The sequence below is a fragment of the Gobius niger genome (assembly GCF_951799975.1).
Source record: "Gobius niger genome assembly, chromosome: 22".
NCBI classification, from domain to species: Eukaryota; Metazoa; Chordata; class Actinopteri; order Gobiiformes; family Gobiidae; genus Gobius; species Gobius niger.
In genome coordinates this window covers 5907211-5925171 of record NC_136873.1, presented here as the reverse complement: position 1 = coordinate 5925171, position 17961 = coordinate 5907211, and the positions used below count along the sequence as shown (strand labels likewise).

At 38.7% G+C, this 17961-nt stretch overlaps 1 protein-coding gene across 1 annotated transcript in view; it reads left to right on the top strand.

Annotated features, from left to right (window-relative positions):
* Positions 1 to 6654: 6654 nt before the first annotated feature.
* Positions 6655 to 17961, top strand: part of c7b (complement component 7b) — a gene marked incomplete at its 5' end in the record, with an annotated part of 29077 nt that continues 17770 nt past the window's right edge. Inside the window, 7 exons of the mRNA XM_079581175.1 lie at positions 6655 to 6660; positions 9698 to 9771; positions 9851 to 9926; positions 13427 to 13568; positions 13645 to 13783; positions 14887 to 15025; positions 16186 to 16314. Of these exons, the coding sequence (XP_079437301.1) occupies positions 6655 to 6660; positions 9698 to 9771; positions 9851 to 9926; positions 13427 to 13568; positions 13645 to 13783; positions 14887 to 15025; positions 16186 to 16314 (705 nt within the window). The remainder of the gene's footprint in view (positions 6661 to 9697; positions 9772 to 9850; positions 9927 to 13426; positions 13569 to 13644; positions 13784 to 14886; positions 15026 to 16185; positions 16315 to 17961) is intronic.

Genomic DNA, 17961 nt, shown 5'->3' with positions numbered 1-17961 from the left:
ACCCACGTGGGCGTTGAAGTCCCCCAGTAGAACAATGGAGTCCCCAGTCGGAGCACTATCTATTACCCCTCCCAGGGACTCCAAGAAGGCCGGGTACTCTGTACCGATGTTGGGCCCGTAGGCCGAGACAACGGTGAGAGACCTGTCCCCGACCCGAAGGCGTAGGGACGCGACCCTCTCGTCCACCGGGGTGAACTCCAACACGTGACGGCTGAGCTGGGGGGATATGAGCAAACCCACCCCAGCCCGCCGTCTCTCCCCGCGGGCAACTCCAGAAAAATGGAGAGTCCAGCCTCTCTCCAGGAGTTGGGATCCGGAACCCAAGCTGTGCGTGGAGGTGAGCCCGACTATATCTAGTCGGTATCTCTCAACCTCCCGCACAAGCTCAGGCTCCTTCCCCCCCAGCGAGGTGACGTTCCATGTCCCGAACGCCAGAAGCTGTGCATGTGGACCAGGTCGTCGAGGCACCCGGCCTCGACTGCCACCCAGTCCTCTTAGCACCCGACCCCTACGGATCCCTCTGCGGGTGGTGGGTCCACAGGAGGGCGGGCCCACGTCGTCCCTTCGGGCTGTGCCCGGCCGGGCCCCGTGGGCAGAGACCCGGCCACCAGACGCTCGCGTTCGGGCCCCAACCCCAGGTCTGGCTCCAGGGTGGGGCCCCGGCTGCGCCATGCCGGGCGACGTCTCGGTCCTTGATTGGTGTACGTCCATAGAAGTCTTGTGAGTAAATGCGTTGTAAATGTTGTTGTAAATTTAGCCTCTTAACTCGCACCTGAACCGAGAGGATCTTTTTCCTCACGTCATCAGATTTCCATCATTTTTTTGTTGGGTAGTCAACTCATTTTTGTAACATTTTTGTCATTTTATTGTAATTTTTTGGTCAATTTTTTTTATCACATTTTTGTCACATTTTTGTCATTTTTCCGTAATTTTTTTAGTACATTTTTCATCAATTTTTAGTATTTTTTTTGTAAATTTTTTATCCAATTTTTGTCATATTTTGCCAAATTCCGTCATTTTTTGGTCGTTTTTTTGGTAATTTTTTGACCATTAAAAAAAAAAAAAGTCAAAATTTTATCAAATTTTTGTAATTTTTTTGTCACATTTTTGTAATTTTTTCGTCAATTTTTGTCAAATTTCTGTCATTTTTTGTCGCATTTTTGTCATTTGTTTGGTCAATTTTATATCCCATTTTTGTCACATTTTTGTCATTTTTTTGTCATGTTTTTGTCACATTTTTTGTCAATTTTTGTCAATTTCTTGTGACATTTTTGCCATTTTTTCATCAATTTTTCGTCACTTTTTTGTCAATGTTTTCTCACTTTTCTCTCACATTTCCATCATTGTTTTCGTCTCAGTTCTGTCTCTATTTTCACAGCTTTTTTCCAGAAGCTTTTGGACTGGGGTAAAGCCAAACTGGAGAAAATGTGCTCGGTTCAGGTGGGAGTTAAGGGGTTAAAGTTACACTGCGTAACATTTTGGACTACTGTTGCCATCAACACATAACTAGCTCCTATATATTGATCAGTTCAACACAGCAAATGCGACTTCTGCAGTAAGTAAACAAAGCATAGGCAGATGAGGACCGAACCTATTTAAATCTCAAAATCTTAGTCGACATCTCCATGGAGACGAGCTGGAGACCCACCCACTCCCAGTAAAGTTTACAATCGTATCGTAGGAGAGCTGAGCCTCATAAATGTTTGTTTGTGGATTTATGAGGTATTTTTCAACGATGAAAATATGTCATAAAATAAATGCGTGTATTTCAATTTAACCCCTTAACTCCCACCTGAACCGAGCACATTTTCTCCAGTTTGGCTTTACCCCAGTCCAAAAGCTTCTGGAAAAAAGCTGTGAAAATAGAGACAAAACTGAGACGAAAACGATGATGGAAATGTGACAAAAAGTGAAAAAACATTGACAAAAAAGTGACGAAAAATTGATGAAAAATTGTTGAAAAAGTGGCAAAAATATCACAAAAAATGACAAAAAAGACAAAAATGGGACAAAAAAAAATAAAAAAAATTGACTAAAATTTGACCAAAAAATGACAAAAAATGACAAAAAAATGACAGAAAAGTTACAAAAATGAGTTGAATACCCAACAAAAAAATGATGGAAAAAAATCTGATGACGTGAGGAAAACGATCCTCTCGGTTCAGGCGGGAGTTAAGAGTTTAGTGGGTAAAATGTTACGCAGTGTGGCTTTAAAGTGCAGACGGCAGGTTTGAATGCCTTTGAAAATATGGACTTGTTTGGATAGATAAAATCTGCTGTGAGTAATAATTGTAATTTTATTTCAGTGAAGCAGCACGGAGAAAAAGGGAGAGGGTCAGATCATTTGAATAAATCAATATAATATCGGCCGGGGCCTTTATTTACTCAAGGGCATCAGGACCAGGCCTTTATTGGAACCAGGCCACAATTAGAGACAGGCCTTTATTTCTATTTGAGCAAAACGGACGACCAGGAAAACGAAGAAAAACGACATTTGTGTCCATTTGAACCTAAAATATTATTATTAAATTCTTAACTTGGGGAATATTTCTACAGCTATTGTTTCTAATTATAACCCCGGCCTGTTTTAGAGACTGGCTTTAATTTGCCTCCGCCAGCCGCGAACCCGGCCTCTGTCAGAGACCCGGCCGCTAATGGAATACAGGCCAGTATTAGAGAATTTACAGTTTAAAAAAAAAATTAAAATATTAATTAAAAAATTATTTCAAAAAAATCATTTCAAAAATCAATTATTAAGAGTTTATAGTTGGTGCCCCCTTGCCCCAGAACCTAAGCTTCTCTGCTCCGCCCCTGCAGCCCTCTTCTCATGCCACATCCTGAGCCCATTTCCAAAAAGGAATTGAAATAATAATCAAAAAATGTAATATAAAAATCTTATATATGTTGATGTACGGCCTAATGCACTACCTTACCTGAAAAGCTGAGCACAGTTTCCCAAATACAGATTTTTAGTTTTGGATGGAAACTTGGATCAGCTGGATCTGTCATTTAACCTCTTGACTCCCACCTGAACCAAGCACGTTTTCTACAGTTTGGCTTTACCCAAATCTAAAAGATTCTCGAAGGAACTAGTGACATAATAGTGACAAATTCACGAAACCAAGAAAGAAAAACAGTTAAACAAAAAGAGACAAAAATGCAGCAAAAGAGTGACAGAAAAGGGGAAACAAAGTGAGAAAGAAAGAAGAAATGTCATCTTTTAGATTTGGGTAAAGCTGAACTGGAGAAAATGCCCTTGGTTAAGAGCTTAAGGAAGTATGTACTATTTATCTGTGCATTTTGAATATGCTGTATTTGTCCAGCTCCAGTCACGCACATGTTGCATGTAGCTTTACTCCCTCTAGTGGCCCATTGTAGGTACTGACATTGTAAGATCAGATAAGACAATATAATCCTTTTCTGATCTCACAATGGAGAAATTCACTTGTTACATTCACTTCTCAAGAAACAGGGTGTGCAAAACAAAACAAAAAAAGACACTAAATGTGCAATAGTAAATACAGGTATCTTACATTCAATGAATATAAATAAAAATAAAGTGAGCAGACGATAAAAAATGTCAGCAGTGCAAATTCTTTCAGTCTTAGTGCAGGTACAGAGATTATTGCACTTAATTTTTGCATTGTATATTGCACATGAGTTACTTTACGGTCTTGTTGTACAATCTGACAGCAGTGGGGATGAAGGACCTGCTCCTTCTTGCACTGGGGGTGTCTCAGTCTGCCACTGAAAGAGCTGCTCAGCTCCTCTACAGTCCCGTGCAGTGGGTGGGAGGTGTTGTCCATGATGGAAGTGAGCTTGGCTAACACCCTCCTGTCCCTCACCTCCTCCACAGAGTCCAGGGGGCAGCCCAGGACGGAGCTGGCCCTCCTGACCGCAGAGGCCTGCTCACTCTGAAGGACCTCAGTCTCCTCAGAAGGTGGAGGTGACTTTGGAGCATAGCAACAGCGTAGCCTATTACACGCTTTTGCTAATCAACAATTTACATTTCTTGGAAGAACAACATTGCAACATGAATATTTTGTGATTTATGGACTAAGATACTCCGAGGCTGCCGCACCGTAGGCTGGCCATGCACGTACGGAGCAAAAAACAAAACATAAATTAGATCCGTCCACTAGGGGGCAGCAAACGACTGTATAATATTAAGGCATTGAGCGTTGGGAAACATTACGTGATGAACAGAACATTCACACTGACCCAAAAGTGCTGTTCTCGGGCCGAGAGCCCCTTTAGGTCGACCTAACTCGAGCCTGTGTGAAAACGCCCTTAGATGGATTTAGCACTCGGTTCAGAAAAACATGGAACTAAAACAGAAACTGCACAATCTCAAATTCCATGAAAAGGGATTTGAAAATAATGATGACAAACACTAACTGGTTTTACTTCATTCCAAAAATTCCAATTGATCTATGGTTATGTGCACCCATGGCTAATGTCTAATGCTTCTTGTTCCTCCGTTTCAGCAATTCATCTTCACAATGTTGTGTTCACGATAGAATGCATTTTCCGTCAAAATGGTCGACGTGACTGGGATATCCTTATAAGCTGGGCCGTCCCTGCTGGTCAGCCCGGATTAGTTCTGGCCTCGGAGGGGAAATGCTCGCCGGACCAGCAGGCACTGGGCTGTGTCGGGCCTGCCAGTGGAAAAATGCATGACCGGCTCCAAAGACCATGTTCATTTCGATGACTAAACCAAAACTAAATTAAAAGTATTTAAAAATAAAACTATGACTAAAATGTCTAGATATTTTTCCTCATCTAAAATATGACTAAATAAAAATGAAAAGACCCCTCCTGGAACCGCTCCCATAACGTGGTGGGAGGGGTTTGAGCGCCCGAATGCTCTGTTGTCGGGAACTTCGTGCCCCTGGGGTCTCCCATGGGAAACAGGTCCTAGGTGACGGGTCAGACAATGAGCGATGGATGGATGGGTGGATGGAGAAATGAAATTCAGACAGTCATTTTTTGTCACTTTTTTTGTCACATTTTTGTCATTTTTTTGTCAATTTTTTATCAATTTTTTGTCATTTTTTTGTCATATTTTTGTCACTCTTTTGTAATTTTTTTGTCACATTTTTGTAATTTTTTTGTCACATTTTTGTAACTTTTTTGTAATTTTTTTGTCACATTTTTGTAACTTTTTTGTCCACTTTTTATCGAATTTTTGTCATATTTTTGTCATTTTTTTTGTCACATTTTTGTAATTTTTTTGTCACATTTTTGTCCATTTTTTGTCAATTTATCGAATTTTTGTCACATTTTTGTCATTTTTTTGTCAATTTTGTATCGAATTTTTGTCATTTTTTTTGTCACATTTTTGTTATTTTTTTGTCACTTTTTTGTCACATTTTTTGTAATTTTTTTGTCAATTTTTCGTCAATTTTTCGTCAATTTCTTGTGACATTTTTGTGACATTTTTGCCACTTTTTAGTAATTTTTTTGTCACATTTTTGTAACTTTTTTGTAATTTTTTTGTCACATTTTTGTAATTTTTTTGTCACATTTTTGTCCATTTTTTGTCAATTTATCGACTTTTTGTCACATTTTTGTCATTTTTTTGTCAATTTTGTATCGAATTTTTGTCATTTTTTTTGTCACATTTTTGTTATTTTTTTGTCACTTTTTTGTCACATTTTTTGTCAATTTTTTATCAATTTTTTGTCATTTTTTTGTCATATTTTTGTCACTCTTTTGTAATTTTTTTGTCACATTTTTGTAATTTTTTTGTCACATTTTTGTAACTTTTTTGTAATTTTTTTGTCACATTTTTGTAACTTTTTTGTCCACTTTTTATCGAATTTTTGTCATATTTTTGTCATTTTTTTTGTCACATTTTTGTAATTTTTTTGTCACATTTTTGTCCATTTTTTGTCAATTTATCGAATTTTTGTCACATTTTTGTCATTTTTTTGTCAATTTTGTATCGAATTTTTGTCATTTTTTTGTCACATTTTTGTTATTTTTTTGTCACTTTTTTGTCACATTTTTTGTTATTTTTTTGTCAATTTTTCGTCAATTTTTCGTCAATTTCTTGTGACATTTTTGTGACATTTTTGCCACTTTTTCATCAATTTTTCGTCTCTTTTGTCATCGTTTTCTCACTTTTTTGTCCCATTTCCATCATTGTTTTCGTCTCAGTTCTGTCGCTATTTTCACACCTTTTCTCCAGAAGCTTTTGGATTGAGGTAAAGCCAAACTGGAGAAAATGTGCTCGGTTCAGGTGGGAGTTAAGGGGTTATTTTTTGTCGTCAGGAGCCAAAAAGTATTGCTACTCGAGCGATGGTTTGAACGCAGGTCACGAGAACAGACTGTGTGTCCTGTTCTGATTTATTGGAAACATCCAAACAGCACTGCAATGTTTGCTAAACTCTCTCTGACTCATCAGGAAAATCACAGATTACCCAATTCCAAAGGCCGACCTCGCCCCCCCTTAGCAGAATATGTTTGTTTGTCTGGTGTTGCACAATGGCCGTGAACAGTGGGTCCCTCTGTCCCTGACGCAGAGCCGGGATCTGGCTGAGGAAAGCTCCGAAAGTACAGAGGCGTGTGTGAAAGTCCCGCCGGCAGCTTTATAAATGAGACACGACGAGGGGGGGGAAACACATCACACAGAGGCCCCTGCAGCACAACATGAAGGTAAGAACACTGACTGGCTGATCTGTTGTTTATATTCTGAGGCGGGGAAACATTTTATTCATGATCTTGAGGATAGACATGGCAAATAACAAAACAAAGAAACAATTAGAAGCTGTAGTTTACTCGTAGAAACATGGGAGAAAAATGTATTGGAAGTTCTCACGTTATTTATATCACATTAACGCTGTTTATGTATAGCTTTATGAATGAAGTTTGGTCGCAAATTCGTTTTTGGCTGTAGTGAATGTCTTGAAATAGGCCCCTGTCTCTTTAAGAACCTCTGACCCTTTCCGACACGCCCCCTCCACACGCTGTCTGTGGCATCCAATGGGCGCTCCTAGGTGGACTCAGGAAAACCTTTATTTTGTCAATTTTTTGTCATTTTTTTTGTCATTTTTTGTCACATTTTTGACATTTTTTTTTCTTTTTTATGTCAATTTTTCATCACATTTTAGTCATTTTTTGGGTCAAATTTTTATCACATTTTTGTAATTTTTTGGTCATTTTTTGGTCAAATTTTTGTCACATTTTTGTCATTTTTTTGTCATTTTTTTGTCAATTTTTTATCACATTTTTGTCATTTTTTTGTCATTTTTTGTCACATTTTTGTCATTTTTTTGGTCAAATTTTTATCACATTTTTGTAATTTTTTGGTCATTTTTTTGTCAAATTTTTGTCACATATTAGTCATTTTTTTTGTCACATTTTTGTCATTTTTTTGGTCATTTTTTTATCGCATTTTTGTATTTTTTTTGTCATTTTTTGTCACATTTTTGTCATTTTTTTGTCACATTTTCGTCATTTTTTTGGTCAATTTTTTATCACATTTTTGTCATTTTTTGTCACATTTTTGTCACATATTAGTCATTTTTTGTCACATTTTTGTCATTTTTTTGTCATTTTTTTGTCATTTTTCATCACATTTTAGTCATTTTTTTGTCATTTTTTGTCACATTTTTGTCATTTTTTTGGTCAAATTTTTATCACATTTTTGTAATTTTTTGGTCATTTTTTGGTCAAATTTTTGTCACATTTTTGTATTTTTTTTGTCACATTTTTGTCATTTTTTTGTCACATTTTCGTCATTTTTTTGTAAATTTTTTATCAAATTTTTGTAATTTTTTTGTCACATTTTTGTCATTTTTTTGTCACATTTTTGTCACTTTTTTGTCACATTTTTGTCACTTTTTTGTCACATTTTTGTAATTTTTTTGTCACTTTTTTGTCATTTTTTTGTCACATTTTTGTCATTTTTTTGTCACTTTTTTGTCACTTTTTTGTCATTTTTTTGTCACATTTTTGTCACATTTTTGTCACTTTTTTGTCACATTTTTGTCACTTTTTTGTCACTTTTTTGTCATTTTTTTGTCACATTTTTGTCATTTTTTTGTCACTTTTTTGTAATTTTTTTGTCACTTTTTTGTCATTTTTTTGTCACATTTTTGTCACTTTTTTGTCACATTTTTGTCATTTTTTTGTCACTTTTTTGTCATTTTTTTGTCACATTTTTGTCATTTTTTTGGTCAAATTTTTATCACATTTTTGTAATTTTTTGGTCATTTTTTTGTCAAATTTTTGTCACATATTAGTCATTTTTTTGTCACATTTTTGTCATTTTTTTGTCATTTTTTTATCACATTTTTGTATTTTTTTTGTCATTTTTTGTCACATTTTTGTCATTTTTTTGTCACATTTTCGTCATTTTTTTGGTCAATTTTTTATCACATTTTTGTCATTTTTTGTCACATTTTTGTCACATATTAGTCATTTTTTGTCACATTTTTGTCATTTTTTTGTCATTTTTTTGTCATTTTTCATCACATTTTAGTCATTTTTTTGTCATTTTTTGTCACATTTTTGTCATTTTTTTGGTCAAATTTTTATCACATTTTTGTCATTTTTTGGTCATTTTTTGGTCAAATTTTTGTCACATTTTTGTATTTTTTTTGTCACATTTTTGTCATTTTTTTGTCACATTTTCGTCATTTTTTTGTAAATTTTTTATCAAATTTTTGTAATTTTTTTGTCACATTTTTGTCATTTTTTTGTCACATTTTTGTCATTTTTTTGTCACATTTTCGTCATTTTTTTGTAAATTTTTTATCAAATTTTTGTAATTTTTTTGTCACATTTTTGTCATTTTTTTGTCACATTTTTGTCACTTTTTTGTCACATTTTTGTCACTTTTTTGTCACATTTTTGTAATTTTTTTGTCACTTTTTTGTCATTTTTTTGTCACATTTTTGTCACTTTTTTGTCACTTTTTTGTCACTTTTTTGTCATTTTTTTGTCACATTTTTGTCACATTTTTGTCACTTTTTTGTCACATTTTTGTCACTTTTTTGTCACTTTTTTGTCATTTTTTTGTCACATTTTTGTCATTTTTTTGTCACTTTTTTGTAATTTTTTTGTCACTTTTTTGTCATTTTTTTGTCACATTTTTGTCACTTTTTTGTCACATTTTTGTCATTTTTTTGTCACTTTTTTGTCATTTTTTTGTCACATTTTTGTCATTTTTTTGGTCAAATTTTTATCACATTTTTGTAATTTTTTGGTCATTTTTTTGTCAAATTTTTGTCACATATTAGTCATTTTTTTGTCACATTTTTGTCATTTTTTTGTCATTTTTTTATCACATTTTTGTATTTTTTTTTGTCATTTTTTGTCACATTTTTGTCATTTTTTGGTCAATTTTTTATCACATTTTTGTATTTTTTTCCATCAATTTTTCGTCACTTTTTGTCAATGTGTTTTTTTTTGGGAAGGTCAAAATGTGTTTGGTTAAGAAGGCAGGGAGGATCAGTGCTGTAAAAACGTGAGAAATACTGTCAATTACTTACAAATGTCCAAACAGAAAAACCAAATGAGGTCATATATTCTGCACAGCACTGGCATTTGTAGAAAGTGGTGCTTTACTTTTGGCTAAAATTGTCAGGTTTGGCCCTTGGTCTTTTTTACAATAAAGAAAATCCCCTGCTCTCGGCTCTTTAAAACGCTGTGATGTCCCGTTAAATCATCCTACTCTTTGTCTTTCCAGTTTCGCGGCGTCGTTTCCCCGCTGGGCTCTGCGGCGTTCCTGTCCTTGTGGCTCCTCCTCCTCTCACCGGCGCGGTACGACACTCAGCATCTCCCACACATTCTGATCCCGATACGATGAGGTTGACCCGCGTTTTCTTGTGTTGTGTTGCAGCGGAGACGGGCCGGTCAACTGCCGCTGGTCAGACTTTGGGCCGTGGTCCGAGTGCGACCCTTGCTCCGGCACTAAGGTCAGACAGGAGCTCGCTGCATCACACACGTAACTTTGTGGCCTTTTCTCTTTGCTGATAACTTACTACTTTTACTCCCCAGTATTTACAAGATAAGTATGATATAGTAATCCTGTTTCCCGGTGGTGGAAAGCAACAAAGTACAAAAGGAGAAACACAATTAAAGATGCATTATGCAACTTTTTATGGGACAAAAAAAGGGGATATTTCTGCGTATTTGACTTTATATAAGTTCAGTTCAGTTCAGTTCAAGTTTTTTATTCAGCCATGGCGTTATTACAGACACAATAATAACAACAACAGCAAAAGCAAAATATTCAATGCTGAATAGGAGCATGAGGAAGACATTGTCTTATAAATTTCATGCCCCTTTTTTTTATTTTTATTTTTTTTTCCTCCAAAATCTGAGCTGGCTCTGAACAGATGGCTCACCGGTTTTTGATGTGTGTTAGCCTATATCAAGGTACAAATAATACTTTACATCTAAATCAATGACTGTTTCAAATTCAACATTGGTTCTTATGTTTCGTTGCCTTCGTATTTTCCAAGTACTTTTTTTTTAATACATTTTATTGAATTGAGTGATCGCGTTACATGATTTTTGAACAATGTCCAAAGAATTCCATAAACTGATCCCTTTTACAAGAAACCCCTTTTGTTTTTGTGAAGTGTGTGAAGATGGAACCCAGAAATTGCCCTTTCTTCTGTTGTTACTATCTGTAATTAACACAAATTTGTTTTGAATATGTATTGGCACCAACTTATTATTCACTCTCCACATAATTTGTAGTATTTTAAATTTGACCAATTCATTAAATTTCAATGTCTGCAGTTTTATAAACAGTTTGTTTGTGTGATCTCGTGGACCTTTGAGAGTCACAATTCTTATCGCTTTCTTCTGAAGTAAGAACAACCTTTCTGTATAACCGGTGCCTGCATTTCCCCACACTTCAATACAGTATGTTATGTAAGGAACTATTAAGGCTGAAAAAGCTGTAATGAAGCCTCATCCAATGTGTGTTTAACCTTATATAGGATACCAATATTTTTACTAACTTTACCTTTGATGTGGTCGATATGAGGCTTCCAGCTAAGTTTGCTGTCTAGGATAACCCCCAAAAATTTGATTTCTGAGACACATTCAATATTTACATCTTCAATAACTAGTTTTGTACATGCATTTTTCTTATTTCCAAACACCATATAATTTGTCTTATCCCAGTTTAAGAACAATTTATTATAATCAAACCATGTCTTTAATACTGTCATTTCCCTTTCTATATTGGCCATTAATTCATTTAAATCTGTTCCAGACTTGAACACAGTTGTGTCATCAGCAAACAACAAAAAATTAATGTCCTTGGAAGCCTCAAAGATATCATTAATAAATAATAAGTGGTTACCTTTACTCCCCCAAAAACAATAAAAGATCCGCACAACTTAGTCGCTCCCACCAAGTTTTGTGAGCATTAAATAAGCTTGGGAGCGACTAAGTTGTGCGGATCTTTTATTGTTTTTTGTGACATTTTTCATTTCTCGATCCTGCACACTTGTTTAGAACTGTGGATGTGCGTGCCTTTGCCCGCTACCTTTACTTCCCCTCCACTGAGTTTGGGCGGCTCCTCGCAGCCGATCATTTCACGCTTTTACCCACATCGGTCCAATCACGCACCGAGAGGCGGGACTTCATTCCCCCGAGAGGCGGAAGCAAAACAATAGAAACCAAAACAATAGAGATGGCGATGAGCAAGAAACAGCGTTGAAAGCGTTCCTCGTAAATAAGGACGTTTTTGGAAAGGCTTCCTGCCGCTTGTGTTGCTCTGATTGGTTGATGCCGTCTGTTAATCACGCCCACCGGGAAATCGTTGAGATCATGCTCGTTCCCAGACTATCTGTCTTTGAAATATCTATGATAAAGCATGTAGTTTGGCAGGCCAGGCAGCCGCTGAGTGTGGTGGGGAAAAAGTAAGTCTGTGGATGTTGTGGCTAACAAAAATGCTAAGAAAAATGCTAAAAGCAAAGTAGTTCTTAGAGCCTTTATTAGCACAAGATGACAGCATGATGACAGTCGCAGAGAGTCTGCCGGTTTAACAAAGCAGCCAGCTTTTATACCAAGGAGCTGATCTATAAGGTCTACATCAAAGCATTCTTTTACCAAAAAGATAACAGATGAACACACTATATAAATTTACGACTACAATTGCCTGATTAGCAACCTCCTGAGTTCCTTTGTTCCTCACGTCAGCCCATGGTCAACCCAGGGCAGCAACAGGTCACATACCTAATTTTAGAACTTTGTAAACCATACAGTTGCTCTCACACTTTAAGCTAAGAACATATTATATTTAGAAAACTGAAAACAAGAAGACACATATTTCCACAAGTCTCCAGCCCATTCCTGTGCGGAGTTATGATTTTTTAAACTAAATAACCAGTATACTCATCCAGCCACTAGGGGGCAACTTAAATAAATAAAGAATTCCACACGTGGGCACTGACATACGAGATCAGGATATAAACAACACATTATAGCCACGTGGTAAATTAAGCTTGCACGAACAGTGTGGAGTGAGTAAAAAATGACTTTTTTTTTTATTCTTTTGATTCTTTTTTTAACCTCTTGACTCCCGCCTGAACCAAGAGGATCTTTTTCCTCACATCATCAGATTTTTTTTTCCATAATTTTTTTGTTGGGTATTCAACTCATCTTTGTAACTTTTTTGTCATTTTTTCGGCCATTTTTTTTAATCACATTTTTGTCACATTTTTGCCATTTTTTTTTTGTCACATTTTTGTCATTTTTTTGTCAATTTTTTATCAATTTTTTATCATTTTTTAGTCACTTTTTATTTTTTTTTGTCAATTTTTTATCAAATTTTTGTCACATTTTTTGTCATTTTTTTTAAATTTTTTTGTCATTTTTAAAAAAATTTTTTTAATTTTTTGTCCCATTTTTGTCATTTTTTCGTCAATTTTTTATCAAATTTTTGTCATTTTTTTAGTCATTTTTTGTCACATTTTTGTCAATTTTTCGTCAATTTTTTATCAAATGTTTATCATTTTTTTGTCACATTTTTATCACATTTCGTCAATTTCTTGTGACATTTTTACCACTTTTTCATCAATTTTTCATCACTTTTTTGTCAATGTTTTCTCGCTTTTTTGTCACATTTCCATCATTGTTTTCGTCTCAGTTTTGTTGCTCTTTTCACCCCTTTTTTCCAGAACCTTATGGACTGGGGTAAAGCCAAACTGGAGAAAATGTGCTCGGTTCAGGTGGGAGTTAAGGGGTTAATAAGGCAGGGGGTTAAGTTCTGTAAAAATATGAGAAATACAATGACAATAAAGAAAATCGGCCCCTCGTTCTACAGTACTTTGAGAAACTTGTGACACAGGCCTGGTCTAGACTGTTTCTACTCCCTCTTTCATCATCTGTAATGAACATGTGGATCTCGAGCCGTCTTCATCATTCTTAAACATACCTGTTGTGCTTTGTGCAGGTGCGCACTCGTCAGATCTCGGCGTTTGCTCAGTTCGGAGGCACTCTCTGCTCCGGCGGCTCTTCAGAGACCCTGCCCTGCTCCTCTCCCAAACTCTGCCCCCTACAGGACGGCTGTGGAGGGCGCTTCCGCTGCTCCTCAGGTAACACCACCACTCATACATGCTGAGCAACATTGAGTGAGTCTAATTATTTGAACAAAATCTTACTGATGTCCAGGCCTGTGCATCAGCCACTCCCTCGTGTGTAACGGAGACGAGGACTGCGACGACGGGCTGGACGAGAGGGGCTGCGAGGACACCCGTTACTCCTGTGACACCCAGAGGACACCCCCCAACTCAGAGCTCACCGGGCGAGGGTCAGTCGGCAACATCCACAACACTTACCTACATAGATATACCGTAAATGCTCTAATATAGGCCGGGGCCTTTATTTACTCAAGGGCATCTAGGACCAGGCCTTTATTGGAACCAGGCCACAATTAGAGACAGGCCTTTATTTGTATTTGAGCAAAACGGACGACCAGGAAAACGAAGAAAAACGAGATTTGTGTCCATTTGCACCTAAAATATTAGGTTCATTTATTAATTAACATTTCAAACCCTCTCCCAGCGGCTGGAACATTGACGCCTTTTATTTTGTCGGGACAACAGGAAGTGTTTCGTTGCTGTTAGCGGAGCTTTGACATCAATGTCACTGCAGGTTTCTGTTTCGTTTTTACCGCGGACCGGATTATTTGTTGTTATCTTGTGTAAAAGGCGAGTTTAGACGGAGCGTTTGTGTTTGTGATCGATCATGAGACTGACCCGAGAGAAGACGAGACGCTCGCGCTGATGGGAGGAGTTATTTTGAGGCGTGGGACTGACCTGCACACGGAGCAGCTGGACGTGCTTTGAAGACGCGATGGAGACTTTATTAAAACCCTGGAGGGTCACACGACATTTGTTGTTTGCCCTGTTTCCAAATATAGACACAGGAGGTTTGAAAAGTGTCTAAATCTGTGTCAAAGTTACGCTCGGATCAGCTCCTCCGCAGCGTCCCCCTCGGCCCGGGTTCCCGTTTGTTTACTTCCTGCACGTGAGTTTTCATTTACACCAGTATGAGACAAATTCCTAACATGGGGAATATTTCTACTGCTATAGTTTCTAATAAAAGCCCCGGCCTGTTTTAGAGACCGGCTTTAATTTACCTCCGCCAGCCGCGAACCCGGCCTCTGTCAGAGACCCGGCCGCTAATGGAATACAGGCCAGTATTAGAGAATTTACGGTAATAACATTTCTCAAAATCATCTTGAGGGCCAAAGGTTCTATACTGACCCCTGACGTACGACATCCGCGCCATGTCTTTCATTTCTTTCATCTCGTCAACACAAACCCGCCATGTTTTAGTCTCTGTTACGTTGTAGTCAGGGGGAAGAACACGCCTTCCAAAACGCTCACCCTGTCACATGTTGTTTTCCAGGTACAACGCCCTGACCGGAGAACTGAAAGCCTCGGTCCTGAACACGCGGAGCTTTGGAGGCCAGTGCAGGAAGGTGTACAATGCGGAGAGCGGCGGCTTCTACAGACTTCCTAACAACGTCCTCAGCTACGACCTGCAGGTGAGACATGCACCACATGGATGGATGGATACAGACGGCATCTCGTCATAGCAGGGGGCGTGGCTTCGCCGAGGGGAAAAATAGAATCTTTAGAGACTCTTTTTTGCCATTTTCTGGTGGAATATCAACTTATTAATCACATATAAATAAAGTCAAATGTAAATCGGGCCCATATGGATATTTTCTCACAGCAGATTGTTCAGTAGAAGTGAAAAAACGGCAGTTGTAGCAAGCGCTAGCTAACCGTTAGCATTAGCCCGATGCTAACATGTAGCATCAAGTTAGCATTCTCCGTTATTCATGTATTTATGGGCTCCATGTCTTTGTATCATTATTTAGTAGAAACTATGTTCATATTTCAGTGTTTGTTACAGTAGTTTTTGAATAATTAGAGAAAACATACATTTTTTCAAAATTGTTTTCCCCCTTAACTGTTTTCAAAAATGACCATATATGGGCGATTCCCGAGATGCCGTCTGTATCTATTGGTATCATCAGCAAAATAACTGGAAAGGTGGTCGTAGAAACAGAAGCAAAATCATTAATATAAATAATAAATAATATTGGTCCCAAAATTGAACCTTGTGGTGCACCATACTCCACGGAATTCCTTTTAGATTCAGGTTTTTTTTAAACTGGGCTTTACCCAAATCTAAAAGCTTCTCGACTGGAGAGAACCATTTACCATTTGAAAGCTAAGACCTACAAAAGTGATGGTAACTTTTTGTCACGTCGCCACATTTTTGTCATATTTTTGTTGGTTTTTTTTCATATTTTTTTCTATCATTTTTTGTTGTGTTTTACCTCACGTTTTTGCAGTTTTTTTTGTCACTTTTTTGTTGCTTTTCCAGCACATTTTTGTTTTGTTTTCATCCTCTTTTTCTCGCTATTTTGATGCTTTTCTTTGTAGCTTTTAGATTTGGGTAAAGCTCGGTTGAGGCGGGACCGGTGGCCCTAGAGCCAGTGGCCCTTCTGTGCTCTTCCAGAATGTAATATAAATAATATATATAAAACGTAATGTTAAATTTCATGAAACAGTTACTCAACCAATTGTTGGATGAAGGAAATTGAACAGAATGTGCTTCCCTAGTCCCCGTGTTCATGATTTTTGCCTTTTGCTCGTGTCGTGTGTTGATTTGTGGATAAATGCTCTCGTGCAGGTGACGGTGAACAACGACGAGAGTGACGAGTCTTTCGAGTCGTCCTGGTCCTACATGCAGCACGTTCAGACCAAGGCTCTGTTCACCAACTACAAGCGCACCTTCCACCAGGAGCTGTCTGAAAACAAGGTGCCGGTCAAAGGGCGCGGGCTAGGACTGTGTTTAGACCTGGTGGAAACAGACTTGTTAAGAACGGGGCTAGCCCTATGTTCCCCGGTGCCTGTGTTCCCTGGTACCTGAGTCCCCTGGTACCTGAGTTCCCTGATACCCGTGTTCCCCGGTACCTGTTTTGCCCGGTGCCTGTGTTCCCCGATACCTGTGTTCCCCGGTACCTGAGTTCCCCGGTACCTGTGTTCCCCAGTGCCTGAGTTCCCGGTACCTAAGTGTCCCGGTACATGAGTTCCCCGGTACCTGTGTTCCCCAGTGCCTGAGTTCCCGGTACCTAAGTGTCCCGGTACCTGAGTTTCCCGGTACCTGAGTTTCCCGGTACATGAGTTCCCTGATAACTGTGTTCCTCTGTACCTGAGTTCCCTGGTACCTAAGTGTCCCGGTACCTGAGTTCCCTGGTACCTGTGTTCCCCGATACCTGAGTTCCCTGGTACATGAGTTCCCTGGTACCCAAGTGTCCAGGTACATGAGTTCCCCTGTACCTGAGTTTCCCCGGTACCTAAGTGTCCCGGTACCTGAGTTCCCTGGTACATGAGTTCCCCTGGTACCTGAGTTCCCCTGGTACCTAAGTTCCCTGGTACCTAAGTGTCCAGGTACATGAGTTCCCTGGTACCTAAGTGTCCCGGTGCCTGAGTTCCCTGGTACCTAAGTGTCCCGGTACCTGAGTTTCCCGGTACCTGAGTTCCCGGTACCTGTGTTCCCTGGTATCTATGTTCCCTGGTACCTGAGTGTCCCGGTACATGAGCTCCCTGGTACCTGTGTTCCCTGGTACCTATGTTCCCCGGTACCTGTGTTCCCCCGGTACCTGTGTTCCCCGGTACATGAGTTCCCCTGGTACCTATGTTCCCCGGTACCTGTGTTCCCCCGGTACCTGTGTTCCCCCGGTACCTGTGTTCCCCGGTACCTGAGTTCCCGGTACCTGTGTTCCCTGGTATCTATGTTCCCTGGTACCTGAGTGTCCCGGTACATGAGCTCCCTGGTACCTGTGTTCCCTGGTACCTATGTTCCCCGGTACCTGTGTTCCCCCGGTACCTGTGTTCCCCGGTACATGAGTTCCCTTGGTACCTGAGTTCCCTGGTACTTAAGTGTCCCGGTACATGAGCTCCCTGGTACCTGTGTTCCCTGGTACCTATGTTCCCCAGGACCTGTGTTCCCAGGTACATGAGTTCCCTGGTACCTATGTTCCCCGGTGCCTGTGTTCCCCGATACCTGTGTTCCCCGGTACCTGTGTTCCCTGGCACCTGAGATTCCTGGTAGCTGTGTTCCCTGTACCTGAGTTCCCCAGTACCAGAGTTCCCCGGTACCTGAGTCCCCGGTACATGAGTTCCCCGGTACCTGTGTCCCCAGTACCTGTGTTCCCCGGTACATGAGTTCCCCGGTACATGAGTTCCCCGGTACATGAGTTCCCCGATATTCCATCTAGGAACTAATTTATATTTTTAAAAAAATACTATTAATACTATTCATTTTATTTATCATTTATTTTTTATTATTCATTACATGTTAGCTTTCAATTCAAGACAAATTTGCCAACCCTTCTAAACATTGACCACATAAAGATTATTTGAACGAGTCTAAGCTAATCTCATAGGAACTGAATAGAACTTG